The sequence below is a fragment of the Oenanthe melanoleuca genome, chromosome 1A (genome assembly GCF_029582105.1).
Source record: "Oenanthe melanoleuca isolate GR-GAL-2019-014 chromosome 1A, OMel1.0, whole genome shotgun sequence".
NCBI classification, from domain to species: domain Eukaryota; kingdom Metazoa; phylum Chordata; class Aves; order Passeriformes; family Muscicapidae; genus Oenanthe; species Oenanthe melanoleuca.
Window position 1 is genome coordinate 48,790,549 of NC_079334.1, and position 27,281 is coordinate 48,817,829.

Below are 27,281 nucleotides of genomic sequence, written 5' to 3' on the forward strand. Positions count from 1 at the left end.
GAGGATTTCAGATTTATTTTTCAAGCAATCTCATATATAAGATACAATTATCTTTCCAGTAATATGCAAAAGGAACTGAGAAGTATAATCTCCATACAAAAAGATAAGCAAAAAAATCATTTAAGTCTAAACATAGAAAACAATGCAGCATTGCACTGGGAATTAGAAATATATTCCAATATAAAAGGTTTCAAAAATAGTAGCATTGTTTCTTGATGAAAACACTGCAGTGCTCATTCTTTAGTGCTCCAAAAATATTAAGATACTTGTAAAAATGCTGATTTTCATCCCATACTGCATTTCCAAGGCAGAAAAGCAAGTACAGTGCATGCATATATACAGAGGAATAACTCTATGGTTGTGTATTTGTGGGCTAAGGGAGGGAACAGAGAATTCTCAAGTAAAATCCTGGTCCTACCAAGCACTGGACTGGAAGGGACCAGCAGATACAAGTATAACTGTAACCCTTAGCTGTGGGCCATTAATCTACCTGGAGAAGGAGAAGGGAAGCAGAGAGCAGAACATTCATTGCAGGCTCCATCCTTACCCCAGCTGCATCTACCAGAGACAACAGACCAACAGCCTGTGAGGTAAGTGGGAAGCAAAACAACTTTTTGTAGACAGGATATTATGTGATATATGCACAGAATTGTAACAGAATCCAAACTTGAGATTACATTACAAAAGCATTGGTTCAGTATAAAGAATCATTTTCTTTCACAGTAACACTTTGCCCTTTATTCTCCCTTCTCCCTTTGGCTCCTTTCACCTAACTCTCTAGCAATTTCTACTTCATTGCATCTGCACAAAGAAAATCAAAATCATGAGTAGCAAAACCTGGAGATCAAAATCTGAAATGTTGTTATGGCTGCTTTTCCTACCATGCAAAACAATACCTGGAATTCCAGCCTCTTGAACTGTGATTACAGCACTGGTTCTCAGGAAGGAAAAGGCTGTGCGTTTATCAGCAAAGTGCATTTGTGAGCAAAGCTGAAAGCAGGCAGCTTCCTGCATCAGAATTCAGCTTTAGAAAAGGGAAGCTCTAGGCAGGTGCACAGGTACCAGTGCAAATACAACCTGCCCACAGTATTACACCTCACAGACCTTACTGGTGAAGTCTAAGCCATGCTTAGACTTGCAAGGTGGTATAGAAATCCCTAAGCAAAAGCCAGAGAAGCAGCCATGAAATGAAAGGAGGTAATTGGTGCTGTGTTACAGAGAAGCTGCACTTGGGCTAAAATTCAGTTCTGGACTGATGTGGCTAAACTGCAGCTAGAGCAGGGCCAACACATCTGACAGCACAGCACTCAGCAGTAAATGAGCTGGTACACTGCCAAACTCCATCAGTCTAAAGTGGCACTGTAGTGAGTAGTAGGCACAGGTTCCCAAATGAATGCTTCAAAACTGTGATAGCAGAAGGACAGAAGATAACTCAAAAAGTGGCAATTTAAACCTCTAAAACTAGTGCATTTCAAAGCTGCATATACTACACAAGGTATTCCCTTTGTAACAGTACTTAACATGGATGAGGCACGCAGTGTCAGTGGGAAGAGAAAACACATCGTTTGGAGCATCTTCTAAGCACTGTGAATTTCAGATTGCCCTTCCTAGCTGCAGAGCTAAATGTTAATGTGCTCTCTCCACAGCACAAGGCAACACGTAACAGCAGGTATTTCAATATATTGCAACCAGCTTCCACTCTGTAACAAGAAAGGGTATGGGGGAAGCTTGCTTTGATTTTCATCCCTCCTCCAATTAATTTAAATTTACATTCATTATAAAGTGATTAAAAATATTAAGATCTAGGTTTCTCTAGGTTTCAAATATATAAGAACTGAACATATTCAAGATTCAACAGGATCTTATTTGCTAGTAGTGCAGAATTTCTAAACTTTTTTTTGCATATTTCTATTGTGAAAACATTAATGAATACTGCTAAAGTGAAAGCAATAACCAGACTTAAATTTTAAGTATCATGTTCATTTCCATTTTTCTGAAAAATTATTTTTAACACATGAACGGTCAAACTTCATCAATGGAATTCATTACCCAGATTTTTCCACCACAAAATAACCCACTGATAGGTTTTTCTTTTGGCTTAAATTTATCACAATAATAACCCTATACACTTAAACTCTAATAACAAAAAAAACACCCTTCTGATACATTTTAGAAAATATATAAGGAAATATCTGATTGATGCTTAAACATGATGAAAGTTTAACAATTTTAAGAGGAAAATATCACAATCTGTGAGTATCTACAGTTTCTACATCAAGGCTGGTGACAGGTTTTATGGAGGCAACATTTGTGTATGAAATGGCAGGTGCTACCTTTAGCTGGTCCAAACTGGGATTCTAAAAGGGGAGATGGGGAACCAAAAAAAAGGCAAAACCTGATTGAACCCAGTGCTTTCAGTTACTGTTTGATAACGCTGCGAGTACTGTACATAATGCCTTCTGCCCGAACACGTTCAAGTATTGGCCCGTAAACATTCTTTGTCAAAGGTATGACCATGCCTTTGGCAGTTATTTCACCTGAAATAAAGGCATTAAAAAAACAGTGTTAGTGCTCTACTGGGTTTATTTAAAAAGGCTTTGGTAGCTGCACAGTGGTTTTGTGGGCAAGGCGGGGGTTACTGTGCTGAACAGAACCAGACTGAGGTGCAGGGAACTGCTGAGTCATTCAGACCCGTGGCATAATCAATTATGATTCATCATGCTCAAAGTTCTCTACACTAGTGTAACACTTAATATTAAATGATTTTAAAATCTTTGTGGATTAAGCAGTAAATTAAGAGTTGTCACGGAACATCCAAACATGCAGATTAAAAATTCCTACAAAGAAGACATGAAGAATCTGACAAATTTTTAAAAATACACATAAATATACTTAAAAAATACTATATATTTACTTCCCACAGGGAGGAAGATACAGATTGTTGCAATACTGTTACTGAAGTTGGAATAGCCACTTACCATCTAGAACCATTTTAGCAGCAATAGCTGCGGGGTATCCTACTGTTTTAGCCATTGCAGAATATCCTTTGTTATCCCCATAGACAACCAGATCAATAAACTTGTCTTCCAAATGGCCAGAAGGATGCCTGAGACCTATTTCACTTCTCATAACAATCATATCTCTCTCTCCAGTGCCTAAGAGAAAAGCACACAAACTATTCATTACTTGTATTTCAGCCACATCAAGATGAGGTTCCTGAAGAGCCAGGCACTACACGTATCAGGCAAGTGACTGAAGGTAAGGACTATTAAGGAGGATAGAATACTAAGATCAAACTAAAAGCATGATACAGAAGGGATAAATTGGGGAAGTAGGGAACATCACAGTACGTTAAAAAACCTACCATGAAGGTTTATTAATGAAGGTGATCAAACTAATCAAATTAAGGTTTATAAAGGATATTGCCTTGTTCCATTCAAATAAATGAAAAATAATTTCTCACATACCAAAGGGCAGCTTCATCTCCATGTGCTTTGCAAGAGCTCCTACAATGGAATCTGCAGCTGGAACCAGTTCATCTCCCAATAAACCTAACCTGGCAGAAAAAATGAGGAAGTCTTACATCATTGCCCATCAGCAGCTCCATCTGTTTTTTAATTTCCAGTTGTTCAGCATGCCAGTTTAATATTCTCAGCATGAACCAAAATGGCTAGAATTGCAATCATTTATTTTTTTTTTATTTTTAAACTTTCAAAAATCATTGGACTATTTTACCATTCCACTGCTTCCAGCTGATTTTTGTCCTTCTCCAGTTTGCTAAATACAGCTTCTTTAAGAACATGGTGCTCAGCAGGTGACTTTATTCCAACCAGTTTGCACATGAGCTCTTTCTGTTTGAAAACAAAAAAGGTTCATGAAGGCCTGACCTTATCTATTTCCACTCCATCTCAGTCAAGGTTTTGAGAACCAACTACTCCACTAAAATCAGTAAAAAATCCAGGACTCCTGAGAAGACAGCTTATGTGTAGAGGGAAAGTGAGAAAGTTTGAGAATTTTAATCACAGCAAGTGAAAATAGGGATTATTTTTCCCTAAAAGACTTTGTACCCCACTCCTCAGCTGCTTCCCCCTACATTTTAGTTTTATCCCTTCCTCTGGCAGCAAAGAAATAAGGAACACTAGTAGAATATTAGGATGAAAGAGTAGCCACCTGGAGACTGACAGAGTGAAAACTTAAGAGATGGGATATCTTTCAGTTGGTCTAGAAATGTCCCTTTCAAAAGGAAGGAAACAGACCAACAAGATGAATAAGGCTCTGGCAATCCTGTATTACCAAAGAGATTTCTCATTATACTTGTGCATATCTGAAGCCCATTTTGTGCCACCTAAATGCTAATTATTGCTTGCTTCATTCACAGCAAGGTGGATAATAAAAAGAACTATGAGCAAGGTATGAAATAAGCAAGAACTTCAGAGTCTACAAGCTCATGTTAGTCTGCTTCCCTGGCAAAGTAGATATAGGGAAAGTACCAAGATTGAAAAACATCACTAAAAACATGTTTGCAATGAAAATAATGAGTTTATAGCTATAGATTACATAACACTGTATACTTATTCATTGGCTAGAAGAACTGGAAATTACAGTCATCTTTACAAAGAAAATTTGAAAAGAGCAACTCAATTGAAAGTGGACAAAAATAACCTCAATAATAAAAAAAGGTAATTCCCATTTGGCCACCCAAAAACTCCTGGAGTTTGCTCATCTTCCCAACACTATATATATATTAGTCAGAGACAAGCTAGACTGTGGCCTCTTCACCTTCTGCTTTCTTGGTTCTGAGAACACTCAAGACATTCTTCAACTCTCTTCACCCCATACTGAAATATGAAATACCCTGTTTGTCCACACAGACAACAAAAATGTTGACTGTCAAATGTAAAAGCAGCACATCAGAGTCATGTCTTGGCTTGGAGATAAAGATGCAGTAAGGCATAACAGAAGACCAATAAAAATGCTTGTACAGAATTTCAGTAGGAAAAAAAAAAAAGATAATACACTCCTTTATACACAATCTCCTGCTTCTTGATGCCCTAAAAATACTTTTACACTGAAGATCATGAACCAGTAACAATATGGACACTGCAAACTCAGAGCACTGAGGACTAGACTATAACAAACAAAAAAACATAAGACAACTCATAAAAATACAGCCATGGCTTTGTCCAGCTGAGGCCTGAAAGTCTCCAATGTCAGACACTCCAGAAGCTATCAGGGAACCTGTTCCAGCATCTTATTTCATTCCTACTGAAGAAAGTCTTCCTAATTTCCAGGGAAAAAAATCAAAGATTGGGATGCAATACAATATTCTGATTGCTAAGTACACCCAAGTCTAGCAATAAGAAAACCATCAATAAAACAGAGGAAAGAAGGCAGAGTAAGCAGAGTAACTCACCCAGGTTAGAGGTGGCGCACTTGAGCTTAGCAAAGGATAAGGATCTGGGTTAATTAATCCTAGTTTTACAAAGCCCCCCATAGTTCTGGAGAATCCCTGAAATAAAAGAATAACGCCATTAAATGTATTAATTGCTTGAAACTGAGGTATTTCTCCTTGGTTTAAATGCAGTGATAGACATAACCATGGCAGTTAAGCATTATTCTCTCGGGAAGTTAGTCACAATAACGTGATGCCAGTGAGGTTACTGCCAAGTGCAGTGTCTTCTCCAGCCCCTCTCCACCCTTTCCCCACTTTTCAATATCTCTTTTAATGGCTTATTCTGTCATCAATACTTCCATGGCAAGTACCATTTGCTGAAATCAAAGGGCTCAGCTGGCCAGCACTAGTTGAAATCCCAGACCATCACTATGGGGCTGTATCAGCCAGCTGGCCCGTAAAGAAACTACTGAACACACAGAGAACAAAGCAGAACTCTGCTCACCCAGTTTCACACCACTGGGATTGTGTGGACATCACATAGGATGCTTTTAAAGGTAAGAATCCTGTGTGCTTATTTCTCATCTTCCATTCTACTACTAGAACAGAATGGTTAGAATGGTTTGAAAGGAACTGCGAAGGTTGCATTAGGATGCACAATAAAAGAAGTTTCAACTGATTTCTACTTAATTTTGTTTGTATCCCATTAACATTCCCACACAGGTAGTTGCTGGATACCGGAGGATACTTACATGCAAGTGACTAGAAACATTAAAAAAGCAGAATGGAGGAAATAAAGCACTCTGCAAGAAAACTAAATAAATTAGGAGTCACTTCCACCGAGCATTAGGTTATCAGCTCAGATGGCCTTGCAGTGAGATCCTTCTGTGTGACACCTCTTTTTAAACTGACTCCATTAGCTATCTAAACTTATCTAAAAGGCACTTTTAGGAGATGACTGTCTCCTCAGTGAACAGATTGGTTTCTGCTCTGCAGCACAGCAGCATGTGCAAAGGGCCAACACTAACTTCTGTCCTGAAAAAACTTTCTCAGACTGATTAAAAATGTTAATTTTCCATAAGATTTTTACATTATGTTTTTCATGGGAATATAAGAAAACAGAATTATTTAATTTTTTTAAATCTTCTATTGATCTGACATAGATACAGAGCCAGAATAAAAAGAGGAAACAGACTATGCAAGACAACTGATCAACTGTCTAAAACAAATTAAATTATTTTTCTATTTTGCAACAAATATCTGTTAAATACAGCATGGAAAACTACATTAAAAAATCAGATAACTGCTTTCAGTTGTCTCTCAGCTGGGATAATGGGGAGCTCATAAGTAGCAAGTGCAGGCCTACAAAAGGCTTAGTTTTAAACACATGGTTTTCTTGTATACAACATTCATCTCTTGAGGAAAACAATAATAGCTAATAACACCAACAACTTACTTTGTATCTTAAGGTGCCTCTCAGTAAAGTGCGAGCTGTCTGAATACCGTATGGTTCAGCATATTTTGTACTGTCTCTGTTAGGAAAACCTTCAAGGTTTAATCCTGGGAAAAAATCCATTGGAGTAACAGAATCCAGTAATGCTCCTCCAGGTGGAATATTGACAATCTAAAGTTTGTGAAAGAACAGCAAATATTATTTTGGTGCAGTCGTATTCAATTTATTTTAGAACAGAAAAGGTAAAGTATGCTCAAAAACAGGAAAAACATGTTTGGTGCTCCAAGTGCAAACAAAGGCCCGATCTAAATAAAGCAGTTGCCCAAGCCATTTAATCTGGTGCAGGAAGAGCATGCAATGTGTCAGCCATTACTAATCAAAAGGGCTAAAACAAGCCATGTTCTTCTCACACACACAGTGAATTCCTGCTGCACTTGCACTAAAACAGCAGGTTCCCATTTCACTTTACATTAATGTCATTCTGGAGCAACTGCACCAGTGCGATGGGAGATTTTACCCATGAGCTCCCTGCTTTTTGGTCAAAGAATTTATTGTTTAGTTTAGGTTTTGTTTAGTGCTTTTTAAATGGGAGAGAAGGCAAATATAAACAGAATGATGGATGTTTGTTCCTTTTTTTCTTTTAAGGATTAAAATCAAGTGATACCACATTGATATAAAATTACTGTCCATGTATATCTTTACTTGAAGCACCATGGAAGGAAAACAAAAAAAAAATGGGTGACTAGTTCTCTTACCACTCCCAACCACAGCCTTGAACCCTGTTTCCTTCAAGCAGGTAAAGCCCAGATCTGCTATGCAGCATCAATACAAACTCATTTTCTGACTTCTGAGCAAAGGGACAAGGTTTACTTTTAGAAGAAATACTAAAGTAGTGAAGCCTGCAGCAATGCCAAAAGATCTTGTTGTGTTTGCCAAGCAAGACAGGCGTGTGAAAGAATCCTACACAATGGTCAAAGACAAGTATTTAGTGGCAAAGAGGAAAAACTGTAGAATTTATTAACAACCTCATCTAGTGCTCTCATAATGACACATTCATATGCATGATCTAATTTTTCCTAGCAATGGGTGAACCAGATCAGAATTAAATTAGAAATATTTTAACATTTTCCAAGAACCCTTTTCATTTGAAACTTATAATTCATTGCTTTTTAAACAATGATCCAATGTACAACCCCTGAATTTCTCCTTTCAGAACAGTAGAGCACCAAAATGTCATAAAACATAAAAGATTACATTTCAAAAGATTTCTAAGTTTTGCAGATCAAAGAGTTTCAGGCAATTAGCTAAACTTTACAGTGGTTATGCAAGGCAGTCACCTTGACAATTGCAGGAACTACTCTGTAAGTGACAATGAGTAAGTGACAGTGGAAATAGAGCTGGAAAACAGAAATGTGATAATGGCTTGCAATATCTTTGCACAAATCAATTACAATGTTTACATAAAACAGAAGCAGTGACATTTGTGAGGTTAAGTCTAATGATTCCTGCACAAACAGCAAAACAGAGCTTCTATAAAATAGACCAAAAAGCATTTCACAAAACCCACTCAGTGGGTTATTGGTATTACACATTACACCAAAAGAAAAAGGAATCAAGAGTTCTACCATGCATTGTAAAAGTACAAAATGAAGCTGTTTGATTTATGAACACAACTAGATAGAAAAGCATTCTCACCTTTGTTTCACAGGGCCAAAGACAGGGCAATTAAGTAGCAGAAGCAACACCCAACAGGAATGGAAGTTGAACCCAGAAAAATCAACTCCAATCCAGTGCTTTAGTCTTTAGAACAAATTCCTTCCTGGCAATCAGTTTCCACATAGTAAGTAAGAATAAGGCTGGCAGCAGCTAGGTATCATCATGCTCCAAACATAGGACTAAGTGATGTATGCAACTGGCTTAGGCAACTGGCTGAGGCAACTGACTACCACCGGCTTGAAAGTAAACACAGCATCTTACAAGTCCCAACTCCTTCCTTAGCCAAATACCACGGTTTTTGTCTGGTTTTAAATGAAAATTTTCCCATTACTTCACCTCTCCATCTTTTAAATACGTAGCCGACTGAACTGTATTCAGCAACACTCCTTGTGGACTCCAGCTGAACTTGTACCTCAGAGGATTATCAGAGTGCTCTGGAGCTGGTAGGCCACCGCAGAAAGAAGTGTACGATATAACCTGTCAGATTTAACCCACAGGAAAGAAACAGAGAAGAGACAGATCAGGATGCATAGACACCTACCCTGCAGAATCCCCATCAGTTCTTAACATTTCTGTTTGTGTCATCTCCCAAATGGCCCAGATCAGAAGGATCTACAGTGGGGAGGGGAAAACTGCAGGCACTGGCTGTAAAGGAGGGGAATACAATGGGGCAAGGCCATCTTAGCTCATGGTCTTGCCAAGTCAATTACTAGCTATGAAATTCAAAGCATCAGAAAAACTAAAACTTCCAGAGTCTGTTACACATCAGTGACATGCTCAAAAAGAGCAACTTTACTAATATAATCTTGGCAGAACTAAGCTAACCTTACCGTAGCACCAACTTCTTTAGCCTTGTCAATACATTCCATTGCCAACATGTGATCAAGACCAGGATCCAAGCCCATTTCACTGACAACTGTAATACCAGCAGCTTCTACACTAAAAATAATAGAAATAGAGAGCCATCAGAATATTCAGTTACTGGCCTTTTATTCTGTAAATCTGTCCAATCTGCACAGTGAACCTTCCCCAACACAGTAAATTCTGGGGTCTGTCTGCAGTTTGTGAGAACAAGCAAACAAAAGCAGACATTAAACCCTGAAAAGTGACAACCATTTAAGAGCCTTCTAACCGTTTTTTCTCTTACTTCTCTGCACCTAGGTGCTGGTGGAAAAAGCAATTTCTACCAGCTACTCCATATCCCACAATCTCCTGCTATAATGCAGGAAGGTAGTAATGCAGAGGGCAGCACAGAACTAGTCATAATTATCCTAAAGAGCTCATACAAGAGAGAGTAAAAGGCCTGCTTTCCAAAATTACAAGTATTTGTTTTTCTTTTTTCCTAAAGCTGCTTACAGTCCCAGAGGAGTTCACTTATCACCACGAACTGAGGATTTATTTTATTTTCAAAATCAATTTGTCTTTTGACAAATGAGAAGTGCCCTTTCTAATTTTTTTTTTCCTGAGAGCTGCTATATTCTCAATAACAATAGTACGAGAGGCCCCTAAATATCCCTCACTTTCTCCAACACTGATTCTTTACTAGTCTAGCCTTTTCTGTTTTATCTTTTGTAAAGACACAGCATGTACAATTCTTCACTTGAATGCACTTCAGATTTTCCAGTACTGTGACTCAGAGGAGCACCTACATGAAGCTCCATGCACAAAACAACTTCCAAGCATATAGTAAACAGGACAACAGAAACACTAGAATAGTTAGAGTAGTCACCAATTTGAAAATTATACAGTGGCCATATCCAAAAGAAGAGCATGAAGGAAAAGATTACTGTAGGTACAGTAAGCCAAGAATGAGTTTTTATTGAGGGAAGGCAAAGGATGACAAACAAACTTGCTGGTAAAATATGACAGCACAGCTACTCAGCTTGAATATCAGCCCAGCTCAAACATCTTAATAGGTCTGAGGGAAGAGGAAAAGGCAAATGAAATAGGATGATGCAGGCAGAAAAATACATTCAATTATTCAGAGCATTAGTCTAACTAGATTGGGGTATGCACTCATTGTTCCACCCTGCAACATGCACCTTTGGGAAAGTTACTTGGTCCTCTGTAACAAAGAGAAGCAGAAAAGAATTCAGAAAGCAGTAATTCACAATAAGTGTTGCAGGTGTAACAGACTGCAAAATATTCAGATAACATACTAAAGAAGGAAGCAACACCAGGGAGATGCTACTTTCACACCTACCTCTCCTGAAGTTCTTTCATGGCTGGTGTTAAATAGCTGGCTGTTACCATGTTCACTTTGTTGTCAATACATTTCTTAGCAACAAACGGATGTGCTGAATAAGGCAGCAAACTACAAAAGAAGGAGAATCATGCAACATCAAAATTCCACCAGTTACTTATCCTGTCACTGGAAAGACACTCAAATGTTTTTTTAAAGCCTACAAAAGAGCTCAAGTAATAGTTCAAAAAAACAGTCATACCTGCCTTGCCCTGAGCAAGTGAAATGAAACACTACTCTATCAGGACAGCATTGCTGTATGCACTCAACAGGGCATTGAACAATGTGGGAGTCATTCTTGAGACAACATCATCTGTCACATTTCTCTGTAAACCACAAACCACTGACCTCTTTCCAAAGATATCTTCTAAACAAGTATGCTGCAGGTTTAGAAGATGCTTGAATAAGCTTGCATTACAAAGACCTTGGTGAACTACTTTGTGAAAAGCACACTCTACATGGAACAGAAGTAATGTTCATGACATCCATGGCAAAAGAAACAAAACAGACTATGAAGTTCCTTCCCTGTATCAATATCTAGAATGACTTCTTTCTTAATGGGATATTCAGAAGAAATTACCAAGATGCCAGAATTTTGCCTCCTCTTATGAATGTGAAAATTTGATCCCAGGTACACAAAAGCTTGTAGATGCAACCGGCCCTTCACATTAACAAGGAAGTCCACCTAACTGTGAACACTTCTGAAGAAATCAAAATCCCTTTTAAAGTTGTGATGCCCCCCTATATGAGAAGGCAGCAGCTAGTTACAACTAATTATATACACAAATATGACCTCACATCTTGGACATTAAAAAAAAATTTGTATTGATTCAGGTCAATCAACAAGGAGAAAGAAGCAGCATGACTTAGGGCTGAGCCTATCACATTTTACACAGAAATCTGACCTGATCACAAGGTCGTGTTTTTTCACCAAAGAGGACAGCTGTTCCTCATGCATAAGGACATCCATATGAACTGGAGTAACATTTCTGTACTTCTTTGTCAATTGCTCAAGTTGCTCCTTCATGACAGATACTGTTTTAAAAGTAAAACAATAAACTGTTACCTAGAGATGAAGCCAAGTCCAAAGCACACCCATGTATAATTGTGCCATAGTTCCCAAAGAGAAACAGTTGCATGCATGTGTTCCTTCACTAATAGCTGAAGAAAAATCAAGCATTTAATAAACAAATGTGTTCAGAAAAAACTTACCTGATCCCTCATCCCAAATGTTTAAAAAGAAATATTTCTAAACTCTTTCAATACACTTTAGCAGAATTCCTATTTGCAATCAAGAACTGCTTAACAGCTTAAAGCAAAAACTAATTAATATCAATCACCATTTTTAACATGACAAAGACAGAAACATTAAGCCTTAGCTGAGGTCAAGTGAGTAAAAGGTTCAAACTGACTACTTTTAATATCTATGCATGGCTTAGTCCTCCCAGCCCCAAATACCATGGGATAAACCCAGTCTCTGCCTGCCTTCACTTAATCACCATTATCAAGAAAGCAGAACTGAAAGAGATCCACAATAACACCACCAGTATTTGCCACCTCTGACTGGTTCCCCATCCCAGATCATCCCAGGAATGGCCAAAGAAGACAGCACTTGGGGCACAGGCTTCTGGGAAATTAAAAGGCATCAGTACTTACCATTGTAAGGAAAGCAGAACTGAAAAAGAGAACCACAGTAACATAACCAGTATTTGCTACATCTGACTAATTTCCTTTCCCAGCTCACCATGCTGCCAGCACAACCCAGAGAGCACAGGCAGGAAAAGAAATGATGAAAGAAGACAGCAGGCAGAACACAATCTTATGGAGAATTAAAAGCTTCTGTACCACAAAGTTAGGGCCTTATTTCTTTATGGCCTTTTCACAGTAAGTAGGAAATAAACATTACCAGAAGGTGATGCTCTATACCCTACAAATCAAATTGTGCTGAGGGAAAAGAGCTAGGCAAAATCATCTACAAATTCAAACTAAAAAAAGTTGATTACATGAAGGTTTCCCAATTAAAGGTTTCATCATCTGGATTTAAAGTGGTGTAGCCTAAAAGTAGGAAACCAAACATGGCACTGTGATGTGGATTTTGTGTTTTCTGCAGCTACTTGCCTGCTGTCAAATATTAAGCAAGTAATACCTTTGTGTCTCTTTCCTTCCATGCTATTTGTGTGTGTGCTGTAGAAACTGCATGTTTTTAAGCTACCCAGATAAGAGGCTTTGTTTGTTCAGTGCCTGGCAAAACAGATCTTCCAGTTCACCTGGTTTCCCTTCCTGCTACTGCACTGAAGGGAGTAGATGCAACCTCTGCAGCAATAAGGGGATGGGCACTGCACATTGCTGTAATCCTTCCCTCTTCACCACCTCAGGCAAGTGCTCATAAGAAGGGTGCAGCTTTTCTAGATTTCCCCTCTTTTTCCTAGCAAATCTTTTCCAGGGGTTAAAAGTATTATGGTTATGAACATGAAGTGTAGCAAAACCAGCAAAGTATGAAAGTATGAAAGCATGAAGGAAAAAAAGTATTTAAAGCAGTAACAACATCAACAGCAATAAAACTGTAAGTTTTAAGGAAAACCACTTCCCAGCAAAAGTAGCTTTCAGGCAATAAGGCAAGAGAGCCTGAGTTTTAAATCTGAAGTCTCAGAATCAGGGTAAAGTAATCATTAAGGGTACAGAAAATGATTACTGAGATGCCCAGCCTGAAATAAGCTACAGATAAAACCAAAACAGAGGAATAGACAAGTAGGCATTTGGTGCTCATGGGAAAGTCTGAAGTTTTACCACTATGACGCTTATTATAAGAAAAGCAGATACTTCACTCACACAGATGTCTATAAAAACATTTTCATATTCTTGTGTGAGGCTGAAAACACAGCCAAACACCAACAAAGTGACTGACTATCTACAAAACTAATCCCAAGCCCTAAGCAGGTTAGAAGAGAAAATACTTTCCCTACAGGAAAACATGCAAACAGTTAACTTTTAACATGGCTATGTCATTTTCAAATCAATTATATAAATTCAAAATGCTTACAAAGCTACAAAATCCTCTTCTGCTGTGCATAATAACAAAGATTTTCCTTACCTCTTCTCAGAACCCCATCAAATTACTGTTTACAGGGTTCTGCCACATGCTTCAGTAAGACATAATACTGAAATGAAAACAAATTCTTACATACCAACTGTGATGTCAATCTTGGAATCTCTAGTGAGATATTCAAGCACAGGGCCAGAAACATATCCAGATCCAAGCAATAAAACCCTCTTCTCAAAATTCATCTTCAGTGACTGAGCCTGTTCCCTAGAAGGTATTACAGGCAAAATTAAAAATTACACAGAAGGAAACTGTGATCTGCCAAGGTTAACAAAAGAAGCATCTTTTAGTAAGTTTGCAAACCAAGAGCTCTATTCAGACCACGAGTTAAGTTCCTAGCTATCTGATCCAGGACTATCTAGTACTGCTTCCATTCTTCTGCTGCATAACTTCTAGCTTCTTTCCTCTAGGATAAACATGATCAAATCCATCAACATTCCCACTGCCCCTCCAATTTCCTCATCAAAACTTTCCTCAGTTGTATTTTTCCCAATGGCCAAATTACTGTAACCTGAGAACTTGAGGGTCACCAATGTCATGTTAGGCTGTTAGAAAGGGACTCCAGGCTCTGCCTAGCTGACTTTACATCAGAGGTAACTGTTAAAGGACACAAAATTATGCTGGTGAAAGTGTATTTTGTGTAAATTATACTAGGTTTATATTAGTCCATCATAGGAACATAATAATTAATAAAAGTCAAGTAAAAGTTAATACCCAACTAAGAAATCATCATTGCAGACAAGGACTCAGATTTGAAAACCATCACAGTGTTTCAACCTAACTACTACTACTACCATAAATAAATTTAAGTAGATCTGTTGACTTTCAGTAAAAAATGTATTCACATCAGATTTTGCATTTCTTTCTGTCAACCAGAATAATGCACTCAGCAGTTGTTTAAATATGCTCTCAGAAATGCATAAATCAACACGTTTTGGTTCTTTATAATTAGTTTCTTCCTTTTAGTTTAAATTTGTGTTAAGTTGTAAAATCAGGACTGTGAAACTGTCTAACATATGATTACATAGATAAAATTTATTTAGCAAAAGAAAAAATTCTTGAAGCACTCCTTATTTGTGAAGAAAGCTGTCCAATGCCCTACTGTTTAATCTAATTAACAGATGTTGAGGTTTGGCTTTTCTTATCCCATACCTTGAAAATAAATTTCAATAAATAGGTAGGAATTTCAAAGATACAGTCTCATGGGAATCTTCAAAAGCATATAAGCAAGATCCTCAGTTTCCCCTCTGTCCACTAAGAGCTTATATCAGCATTGCAGATTATGCCTCAGAAAGAATCCTGACCTTCACCTGATGTCCACTCTGCTGAAACCTGCTGACCTTAGAAGACCAACCATATGTTTACTAAATAATACTTGGCTCAGATGTTTTTGTTTTTTTCTCCTGGAAGTCAGTATGCTGGTTGTGTTTTTTCCAAAACAGCTGTAACAATGATAGATGTAGAAGCCTGCCAGAACAACACCTAATAGCAAGACAAACAGAGCAATACTGCCCAACCTAAAGCATGGCAGGAAGTATCTGAATACATTTAGGGGCACAAGGCCTCAAACAATACCATTGCAAGACTACTCTGAGTGAAGAGAGTTAATACCAAATACATCTATAGCATATGTCTGAAGTACATTCCAGCCTACTGTATCAGAACTGTAAAGCTTTAATTACTCTCCTAAATTTCAGAAGTTCCATACTCCTTTCCTCCTATTTTAGAGTCTGTTTAAAAAGTCATTCTTTCCAGATAATTAAATCTGAATGGTATATACCAATGTATCAACTCTCTAATCTAAATTATTATTGCAGATTACTGTAAATTTTTACCTTCATAAAAGTTTTACAGATTTGATTTTTAAAAAAAGTTAAAACATTATTTAATACATTCACAGAATGTCTCCTAAGCCCATCCTAAGCCCATTTCCTCCTCCTCCTTCTATCAGAACACCTTCCACAGCTGTATGTACCCTTATCGGCAGAGGAAGAGAAGAATTCCTTTCCATATTTTAGGAAACAGAAGTGGTAAGTAGCTTGGAGTGTTGATGAAGGAGAAATTCTAACATGAAAGCAAGCTGATTTTGCAGTCCAACTTGCCATATTTACAGAAACTTTTCTAGTGTCTAGAGTGAAGTCACACTTGAATCAAACACAGCATGTTTACTCTAGGACAGGCAAAAACATGAGCTGCCAAGTGCCCCATTAAGCATGGAAACAGAATCTACACAGCTCCAGGTTATGCCTATTCTCTATAAATGAGTTTAAATAATTCTGTTACAAATAATATCTACATTGTTAATGTGATGTGCCTTTGCAGCTGTGGGTGAGGAACCAGTAGGAGTTAAGAAGCAAGTAAGAGTGCAAATATGTAGATGAGTTTGTTTGATAAATCTACTGGCACCCAAGCCAGTTCAGCTCATACAATCTGGCAGTCCTATGTCTGAAATGGTCACAGACTTGAAGGAGAATTAGCAATTAGTCTAAATACAACCCTCAGAAACTGAACTGGACATAGCGTAATACTTTCCTAGACTGGAAACAAGCCACATAATTCCTACAAGGTCTGACAAGAGCACATCTCTGTTTGAACCATCACACCCTAAGCAGTAAGCACCTTCTTTCATTTGCATCACCTCTGAAGCTGGCAAAATAAAAGAGGGTATTGTTAGCAGGACCTGTTTTTCTAACAGCTAAGTGAACACCAATGAACAAAAGAACATCACATGCAGCACATGGATCTGCAGAAATATTAAAAATCTACCCACAAAAACACTCTTGGAAATGAAACTCCAGATTCTCATGCTAGTTCACACAAGACCATGCAAGTGATTATGGAGAAAGCTAAAAAAATATCAGATCATTGCACTGTGTAAGGAATAAAAAAAATTGTTACTGAGATAGGCTCTTGAGGGGATCTATCAAAGAGCACAGAACAAAAATCCCTATGAGCTGAAGCCTCTGAGAAGCAAATAGCACATTACTTAGTGTGGAAAATTCACCTATAGTTCATCAGGCACAAGTTCATAACCAGAAGCCCCAAAGTTCCCAAAGGAAATTGAGATGCAAAGGTTTGAGATGCAGAAGTCAACACACACTGCTTTTAGTGCGTAATGCATGCAGTGCTTATGGCCAGACCAACTGAAAGTTCGACAAGAATTACAGTGTAGCTGTCACTGACCATGAACATGAACCACTTACTGTGAAATTAACATTTTTCATATGTAAATTACAGATGTTTGTTAATAGTAAGGGGGCAAGGGGAATGGAAGGGATGTGCAGGTTATTTATACTTTTGCTAGCTTAATTCACTCTAGGCTGTCACTGCTGTGACAGGGTGCAGATGAAGTGGTAGGTGAAGCTGTAGGTGCATGAATATAACAAAGAGTCTCAGAATCTCAGAGTCTCCTCAATACATCCAGTCACAGAACACAGCACAGCACTTGAGCCATACAAGAAGTAACTAGATTCAAGGAATATTCGAGAGCCTTTTGCTTTCAGCCATTCCTTTCAAATTACTTTATGTTACACCCATTTCAAAAGGTCAAGGAGTAACAAAGTGAAACTAGCATGTGGCTGTTTTCTGCCTCTGGTGAAACAGTTTTCATAGTGCAAGAAAGGGAAAAATTACCATTTTCTCAACTTCAATACAAGTTACTAACAACATGTGTTAATGATTTAGGCAATGTGCATGAAGAAATAGAGAGATAATCAACCTAGAAGACATTTAGACACAGTGCAATATAGATTTATTCCACCAAGACACAAGAATAAGTGAATGTAAAAGGGGAGACAGAATGCAGACAGGGTGGCTTTTTAAATCCTGAATCAAATAAACTTTAAGAGCCTACATTACCTGCTCTCTCTCAGTTTCTGGATATATTGATACTTAGGTGTCAGTGAGCCATTGGATGCAATCACTGCCTGGAAACATATGAAACAGATTTTGAGGGCTTTATGTGCCTGTATGTTTCAAAGCAGGGGAAGACAAGAGGGGTGCCAAATTGCAAAACTTACATCTCGAACAACAGGTGAGTAATTCTGTTTTTCAAGAGGTTCTGAGCCTTCTGATAATAGCTGTGGAGATAGGTTATTTCAAATAAGGTCATTTTATTACCAACTATTTCTCAAAGTAAAACATTAAGATTACAAGCAAAATTTAAATGCATGGAATAATAGCAATACCTTGTACATTTAAAATACTTCTGGCTGCAATCAACATCACTTGACTTTTAGGAAAATACAGGAATTCAAACAGCAGTCTGACTGTGAGGGATTATGGAATGCCCAAGAAAATCAGATGCTTACATCTGTGCAGGGTCCAGAAGCAATGAACTACCTGCCAGAGCCTGTTTTCTGCCAACAGAAAGGGTTCTTGACAAATCTCTAAGACATCCAGGTCACTCATGTCTCATTCACATGTTTCCTTTTCAAAGGATTGCCTCAAGACTTCAAAAGCTTTTTTCTTTTTTTTTTTAAGTACAAAGTCAGTTATGTTCCACAGCAGATTCCTTTTGAATGCATAGAGGAGACCAGAAAAGCAAAAACCAAGCAGACCAAATTCTGAGTCTTTTACCTTCTTGTCAGATACATAAGATCTTACCATCTCTTCAATATAAGGGAAAAGCATATCCCCAAAATACTCTGTTGCCTCTATAGGAAGCTGAGCTGGCAGATTGTCAATGGAACACATCAGAATCCCTGAGCCTTCAACACTGAAAAAGAGAAAACAGCTCTTCTAAATAACTTCTTAGTACCCGAAAGGTATCACCTTTCATAAGTGTTATAAACACATGATTTTTTCAATGTAATGTTTCACTCTACAAGCCACAATGGAAAACAATAAAAAGTAAGGGCTCTCCCACCTGTCATGAGTAATATGCTGGTCAGCATCATACATACAAAATGGTTTGTCAATTGTTGTACACTCAGTCATAAATTCTATGGATCCTCCAGTATCTGCTGAAATGTCACAAATGGCCAGAAGTCTAAAGCAATTTAAAAAAAAAAGACAGTGGAATAGAGCATTATACACATTAAAAAGAAACACATATATATATATATATATATATATATATATATATATATATGTATAAATGGTCACAAGTGAACAGGAAATAAAAAAAATGTGAGAAGATCTATGGGTCTTATAGCCTTTTTCATCTCAACCAATTTAGATATCAACAAAACACAAACCACAGTATCCAAAAATATAATGGAAATTTGGCCCCATTGTAGTCCTCAGGTTTGCATTCATATCAACAGCATCCAATTTCATGGAAAGACTGGCAGAATCCATCCACCCATTATCTCTCCTCTCTATGCCATGTGCTGCTAACTACTCCCATTCATTTTCCATCTACCAATTCCCTCAAGCCGTGCCTGCGCAGTCCTGTATAAAACTACTCATCCTAAAGAGAAGCCTAAAGAAGTGGCTGCCTCCTACCAGTTCACAGACAGCAGGGGCAGGTGCAGCATTCATTAGCCTAATGCAAAACCTCTGGCTCCACTGAATGTTAACTCTTCAACTCTTTGTCATGTGAGAGAAAGAAAGGCGTCAAGAGCTGGCAGAGAAGAGACAAAGATCCTCACCAGGATATATTTTTGTGTCCTCTCCAAATCTATGATAGGGCTATTAGAGTAAGGGTAGCTCCCAACTCCACTGAAAGGAGACCCTTGATTTGCACCTCACATTCCATTCTTAAAATTATCCAGGCTTATGAAGCATTTCCACCAGCCGCTGAAATAAGAGGTGCTAAGGAACAGTTATTGAACTTGATCAAGCCAAATGACAGGGTAGGAAGAATTTTCCCTAGAACTCTACTCAGGCATAGAAACTTTTACCAGCAGGTACATTCCCAAATATCACTCTTTTGTTTGTATCGGATTCTGTATGAAGATCATTGGCAGAACTACCTCTGCAGAAAGATAGCTTATTCCTGCTAACCATTTTTACTGTGACGTTTCAAAAACTCCAAACCATGAAAACAAGACTGCAAAGCACAAAAGAACAAGAGCAAAATCAATGGCAAACTGTAAAACATGCAAAAGGAAGAATGTAAAATAAACAGAATCATTTACTAGATACTGTGGTGAAACTTCCTAACATTACAAGTTAATTATCATGCTGCAAAATTGTTGCACATGAAATAAGTGCCTTACCTGTGTGGTAATTCAGGACAGCCATCCATTGCACCAGCAGCAGATTTAACTGGCACCAGCAGCTTCTGAGTGTCCTGCCGACTCAACAAGCGAGGAGTATTTTGTTCCCAGTATATGCCATTAATTAAACAAGTTGTGTAGGGTGCAATCTGCAAAGAAAGTTACAGATGCCTGATGCCTTCACCTAGTACTTTAAGAAGCTGAAAGCACCTGATCTAGCATTTTAAGTTAATGCTATCTCAAATGATAAATACACAAAAGTGTAGTAAGTACAAACATTCTGTGGGAAATCTTTCATGAAAGAATGGAAGAGATGCTCACATCAATGTGAAAGCGAGAAACGTAATTTTCTGGATGTTTATCATAGTCTGCTGGATCATATTGTCCATCACGTTTCCTTACAAGATGATGGTGACGACTTAATACTGTTCCATAGACTTTCCTGAGGTCTGAAGTTACAAAAAAAAAGATTAAAAATTAGCTCTTATAATTGGACAAAAAGGGCTTCAGTGTTTTTTAAGTGTTTTACAATTGTCACTGCATACCTCCAGATCTGGAAACCTCCTTTAACTCATGAGGTTCCACAAACTCACATGGGAGAGCACTGAACATTTCCTGAGCACCCTGAAATCATGAAGTCAGATTTAGAATACCATAAATGTAATGTAACACTGCTCATTTGGTGTTTGGAAAAAAATATAAAATGCCACACACAATTTGACAGCCCGGCCAGAGAACATCTCCAGAGATGTACACACTGTTTCACACATACCCCTACTTACCCAAAACTAAGCTGCCTGGCCACTGTGTGCAAGGAATTTACATCATTCCCCACTACTGCAGAATGCCTAAACCACAATCCAATGCCTGGTTTTTATTTCTAATGGCTGAGCTGGGAGACCTCACCTCAACCACAAGAGGGTTTTACTGCCACTCTGAGGAGCAGTTTCTCTTTAGGAAAGATCCCTGAAGCCACTCCTCCTTAACCAGGCTGTTCTAAAGGCTAGGAACTACAAAATTACTTCCTCAATGAGCTGTGATCACAACCAAAAGATTTTCAGACACATCCTTTTAGCTAGAAAGGACACATTTATGCAGGCAGTGATTTCACTTTATAGCTGGAGCCTTGTTAACTGATCTTTGTTGCCAAAATCAGAGGTCTTTTCCCTATGTCACAGAAAACAGCCCTGCAATCAAGCACTTGTAAGCCAAGTCACTGATATCAAGGCATAAAAATTCAGCCGGTGTTGGAAAAAAAATTCTTTCCCCAAACTTTAATGGAGTGATTAATTTACCTTGTGAGCACAGAGTCAACAGTGGGGAGAGAGGGGGATAGAAATCATGCAGGTTGGAAAAGAATGAGAAATAGCAAGATTTAATCCATGTTCATTGACAAGAACTTAACATGTCAGCCTGGTTAGGCATGATATCATATTAAACATTTTAGTTTATGGTACTTAAAAATTGTTACTGTCAAAGGAAAATGTGAAGTCAAAGCAAACAAAAAGGAACCCATCAACTCATTTAACCTGATAGAAATCAAATACCAAGAATTTCTATTAACAATTATATAGCATTTCATCTTGAAGACAATTCTTACCTTAGAAACATTACCAGTGCCCGTGAACACAAATGTTAAGGCCCCCACTGACTTTGGCATCAGTCCCAGTGAAATTTCATACCCAGCATCCCGTACTGCCTGTACAGCCTGACTGCTATTCCTGTAGTTATGTGCCATCCCAATGTGCTGAAACCAAAGGCACAGAACCATCAAGATATTTTCCATTTTCAAATACAAATAATTAGCAGATGCCAAAATGTTATTTAGCTTAAGAAAAATACATACACACATACTCTTACCATGAAGGGTGTGTGATGACCCAGAGCTAAAAATCGTAAACCCAATCCATGCAGAATGTTGATCATTCCTGTTGTTAAAAAAAAAGAAAATTGGACCATCAGTCTTAATTGCAAATATGCACAGTTAGAAACTGCAGAGACTGACTGAAGCCTCATATCATCCCAGATATTTTTCCTATGTTTTTATATTAATACTTTACTTCTAAAGAAAGTCTACATAAAACCAGAGAAGGAGAAATTTAAAGCAGTCTGTGACCTTAAACTTGTTCTTGACCCATTATGCATTTAGGCACCATTTAATATCCTTTTATGAGGTGTATCCACGTCACCGGATTCCAAAGAAGGAAATAAAAGAGTCTCCTGAAGAAACAATGTTGAAGTTCAGTAGAAAGAAATGAGAACCATGCCACATAAAAATCAGATTAAATGCATAGCAGTGACAAACAGATGTTGTTCAAGCTCTTGGGATTGACAGCAGCCTTTTTTTTATCAAAAGCCTAATCAGTTGATCTCTTGATATTTAGTCTGCTCCAGATAGTTCAATGGACAAACAGGACTTCAAGACAATGGCATAAAATATTAGATTTGCCAGGAATCCACATGACTATTTGACATGTTGTCTCATGAAAGTAGGAGGCACAAACCAGAATGGAAAAAGGCTGTTAAAAGCAAGATTTTAAAATGCAGTTAAAAACACACAGCAAGCCTCAACTTTCAGGAAGCACAGACAACCAGAAGTATTATAGGAAGTCATTTGATGCAAGCCTGCCTTTACTTTATACACTATACCTGCTACACCAGCCCACTTTCCAAAGGCCACAACTCGCATTCCTTTATGATCAACCATTTTTTCATAGTCAAACAGTCGAATTTCCTGAAAATACACAGCAAACTGAGTATTAAAATTTTCAGTGAATGCAGTCTGTGGCACATTGCTCTCACAGGAACTATCTTTTCACATGCCTTTGTCATTCTTTGTGATAGAGTCTAATGGCTAATATAGGAAAGGCAAATATATCGTAACAAGATTTAAGTATAAAAATAAAAACATAACAGTTTCACTGAATTCTTGTTTGGAAGAGTCTCTGCATTGCCCATGCCCTCTTTGCACAGAGCTCCTCAATGTGCCACTCCAGCTGTGCCCATTTACATCTTCTGCCAGGAGGCTCCTCATTTCTGCATGAACTGGCTGCCTTCCTCTGAAATGGCCAAGATGTACTCCAGCTTAGTAACTTTCCAACAGCTCTCCATGCTCAGAAAGAAAGAGCCTCTCTTGAGCACATCATGCTCACAACTTATCTAACTTATGCACATGAAGAGAGTAACACTGCAAACACAAGATCCTCTGAGCAAGAAATACCCAGTTTCAGGAAAGGATACTGAAAACTCCTTGTTAGCCATCTACAAGTACATGTGATGGAAGTAAACATACCAGGAAGCAAGCTTTTGATCACACTTAAGCATTCAGTCCAGTGTCCACCCCATGTTAACTGACAATGATCTTCAATATAACATAACTTACCTGTCTTAAAATCTCATCCAAAAGGGGCATGTTTGCCTCTTGGGCTTTAATAGTGTGTGAGAAGAAGGCATAGTTCTTTTTAGGGATTAATTTGTCCTCTGGAGGTCTCTTCACACCTATTATCAGAGAAGCCTCAGAAATATCTTCTTGGATAATGGCACCTGCTTTGACGTATTCCTAAGAAAGAGAAAAATCAAAGAAAATTTTTCTGTGTTTTTTCTTATTTGGACCTCAGGATATTAGCAACTAGAACAGAGGAAAAATAAATAAAGCTACCAAGCTGAAACAAGTTATTGCATGTGATACATTCATAAAATTTTTTGATAAAGAGGTATCAAGTATCAAATTGAATTCCCATGCTATTATCCTATTATACGAGACCAAATTATAATTATGTGTTCGTAAAGTACTTAATCTTAAATTTACGACTACAAAAAAGATATTTTACTAAATTTAAAGTAACCTGTAGTATTGCAATAATGAACACTATTTGAAAGGTGTTCAAATACTTGAAAATAAGTTTAGATAAATATGAAAAATTCAAAAATAGGAAGACTGATGACATGTGATTTTATAAAATTGTATAAGCTCAAGTCCAAGCTGAAGAGCGATTTCTAAGGAAATGTGTTTATTACATAATATGATCTGTGCTTTGTTGAAAAAAGCACCATGGCTTAATTGAAAGGTGGTATGTGCAAGTAGTCACTAATTCCCTACTTCTGTTTCAAGTTTCATCTGTTTTCTCAGCAGAGTATTACTGCTGCTACAAAAACTGTAAAAGCTCTCTGTCCTGAAGCTCACAACATTAAAGAAAAAAAACTCCTTATTTCACATGAGGAATAGGATTGAAGCAAGAGTGGAAATCCCAGATTCCTCTTTCTTCTTTTAAAAAGTACAAGGTTTTTTAGAGTTCGTGCCTTCTCACAAACAGAAGACATAAACACCAATGTTAAAGGTTCTACTTCAAGAGAACCTAGAACTTCTATGGAGAGTGATGAGACAAAATTAATAAAAACAACTCCAAAAACCCACCAAAGTGCCAATATCACATTAAAAGCTAAACAAACCAATCCTTTTCCTTTCCACTAGCACATGACTCCTCATTTAGCAACAAAATGTCCATGTTTCTGGGGGTTTGGTATGTTTTCTCATGAACAGCCTTTGAATATTATTTTTCCTTTACAGTGGTTAATGTTGCTTGTATCCCTCTAAATGAGACCTTACCTTTTCATGGATGGCTCTCCGGTTTGATGGCTGCACCAGGACCTTGTATCCCATCTTTGTCAACTCCTTGACATGCTTTGGTGCTAGAGGTGCTCTCCTTTCCCAGGCATTGACATCTTCCCTCCTGATTGCCAGCACAGACTTACGATGATGCCAGCACTTAGTGTGGTGGAACACACACCTACCATTTGTGTGACTAAAGGCTCGGAGCATGGTAAAGCCTGATGGCAGCAAAGACAAAGTAATAAAACAATACAGGTACATGTACAATTCAGATATTGTTTGTGCAAAAACGTTCTGGTCTCCTTTAGCATCTGCTGTAAAACACAAATCAGATACTTCATACTCCAGTTACACCCTACTTTTGTGAGACATGAATTCAATTTCAGTGAATTTTGTTGCATCTCGGTCTGATGAGGTGTCCTTAGAGACGAATTTCCAATTTTAATAGTTTTGATTACTAAAGAAAGGCTTTTAATGTGTTCTATGCAGCTAATTTTTAACTACAAGGCTTAAAAAGAATTCTGGAAACTTAAATTTTCCAATTATATTTATTTGCAAAGACCATCAAAACTTGCATCAATTTCAGTCAGAAGTAACAAACACACAGAAAGAAAGCAGAACACAGGCTGTATGGCAGGCAGTTGACAGAAAAAGCAGTATTTTTACATAACTAATGCTTACACATGCCAAAAATGGGAGATAAGGTCAAGACCTTAACTACTGAGTAGCAGTCTGCATATGTGTGACCAGGTTTCATCCTAATATGAATTTTCTGCAAATGGAAAAGCTTCACTAGAAGAGATTCCCACTGCAGAGGAAAACCCCTTTATTTTCTATCTCATCCTCTTCACTCCCAGGGAAGCCTACATGCCACTGCTTATTTCTGCAGGGACACTGCCAGGTCCAGCATCAAGTATCCAGGAGCCTAAGGCCTTCAGATACTTGTGCAATTAAAAGATGTGTATCTCAGAGATAGGCTTCAAAAATGTGAACTTCGTTTCCAACACAATTTTAACTGATAATACGTGAATCTCTCTATCTGAATCACTTGGAAAATCCTGTTTGTCCTCATGCTTCAAACTTGTAAAATCTCTATACACCTAAAGACTTCAAGGGTCCGTTTAAACAGAGGGACCAGCACACAAAGGACGGACTGAAGGAAAGATCAAAGTCATATACAAAAACTGCAAGTGTGGTCTTCCTACCATGCTACGTTTGTCCACCAGCAAAGGTTACTGTACTGAAGTTGGAGGTATTTTGTGACACTTCAGCATGCTTAAGAGGGTTCTGAAGAAGCATAATGATCCCTCTCAAAAAACAAGAAGCCTTGTCACACCATAAAAACATAAAAACGAGAGCAGTTTGTACTAAAACACTGCACCTCATACCCAAGCCTGCAAGGAAGCATATTTCCCTCACATAGAGGGCTCGCACAGGGAGAGAATCGCCTGCCAGCGGGAGTGCACGGCCCTGCACCGGGAGCGAACAGCCGGGTGACCTCTGGCAGGCCAGCAGTTCGTCTGCATGCCTCCCTGTGTGTGCTCAGGCTCAGCCACAGCGATATCCATATCCCCTTGTAAAAGTGAAACTAACTTCAGCATTCCAAGCCTGCAGCTGCGAACCCTCCCCGGCCTCCCCCTCACGTCGAGTGCCCGCGGGGCCGCACGGCGCCGGTGCCGGGAGCGGGTCGCACCCCGAGCATCGCCGGGGCTGAGGCAGCGCCCAGCAGCACAGCCAGGGGCCTCCCGCCAGCAGGGGCGACGCGCGGGAGGGGGAAAATCCCTGGAGAGCGGCAGGGAAAGAAAGGCGCAGGGGGGCGGCGGGCAGGGCAGAAGCGGTGTGAGCGGGCGGCGGGAGGGCGCAGGGCAGCGGGCAGCGCCCGTGGCACCCGGAGCGCCGGGCAGCGCCGGACCTACCTCGGGCAGCGGGGCAGCGCAGGCACGGCCGTGCGGCCCCGGCCCCTCCTCCGGCCGATGTCCGGCGGCGCCGCCGCCCCGCGCCGCAGCCAACCGCGAGCCGGCCGCGGGAGACACCCCTCCGGCATGGGAGACACCCCTCCGGCCGGCCAAGGGAGACACCTCCCCGGCCAAGGGAGACACCCCTCCGGCATGGGAGACACCCCTCCGGCCGGCCAAGGGAGACACCCCCCCGGCCAAGGGAGACACCACCCCGGCCTGAGAGACACCTCCCCGGCCAAGGGAGACACCCCTCCGGCATGGGAGACACCCCTCCGGCCGGCCAAAGGAGACACCTCCCCGGCCAAGGGAGACGCCCCTCCGGCCGGCAGAGACACCCCTCCGGCCGGCCAAGGGAGACACCTCCCTGGCCTGGGAGACACCCCCCCGGCCAAGGGCATAGACACCTCCCCGGCCGGCATAGACACCCCCCCGGCCTCCAGAGACACCTCCCCGGCCGGAGAGACACCTCCCCGGCCAAGGTAGACACCCCCCCGGCCTCCAGAGACACCCCCCCGGCCTCCAGAGACACCTCCCTGGCCGGCAATAGCGCCGCGCCCGCCCCCGCCCCCGCTACCACGGCCGGGCTGCGAGGAAATGATCCCGGGATTGTTTATGGGAACTGGGCAGGAAACAAACATCCCGGCCGC

The 27,281-nt window shown here is 39.5% G+C and overlaps 1 protein-coding gene across 1 annotated transcript; it reads right to left on the minus strand.

Moving 5' to 3' along the window:
- Positions 1–26,674, minus strand: AASS (aminoadipate-semialdehyde synthase). Its single transcript, XM_056515455.1, has 24 exons — positions 26,593–26,674; positions 24,674–24,894; positions 23,450–23,626; positions 22,717–22,801; positions 21,928–21,995; positions 21,668–21,814; positions 20,613–20,691; positions 20,389–20,516; positions 20,068–20,216; positions 18,771–18,893; positions 18,509–18,620; positions 17,923–17,982; positions 17,762–17,829; positions 13,989–14,110; positions 11,709–11,838; positions 10,765–10,875; positions 9,392–9,500; positions 8,898–9,038; positions 6,849–7,016; positions 5,414–5,509; positions 3,736–3,851; positions 3,468–3,556; positions 2,979–3,155; positions 1–2,537 (listed from the first exon to the last, which is right to left on the minus strand). The coding sequence occupies exons 2-24, from the start codon at positions 24,884–24,886 to the stop codon at positions 2,419–2,421; spliced, it is 2,787 nt and encodes a 928-aa protein (XP_056371430.1). The 5' UTR covers positions 24,887–24,894; positions 26,593–26,674; the 3' UTR covers positions 1–2,418.
- Between the last annotated feature and the right edge of the window lie 607 nt (positions 26,675–27,281).

Excerpts from the sequence above, each read along its gene's own strand:
- AASS (XM_056515455.1), bottom strand. The coding sequence starts at position 24,886 with ATGCTCCGAGCCTTTAGTCACACAAATGGTAGGTGTGTGTTCCACCAC. Across the intron at positions 20,517-20,612 it reads GGAGGTTTCCAGATCTGGAG|ACCTCAGGAAAGTCTATGGA; the intron begins GTATGCAGTGAC and ends TTGTAACTTCAG. Across the intron at positions 18,894-20,067 it reads TGTCCTGAATTACCACACAG|ACTTCTGGCCATTTGTGACA; the intron begins GTAAGGCACTTA and ends AAATTGCTTTAG.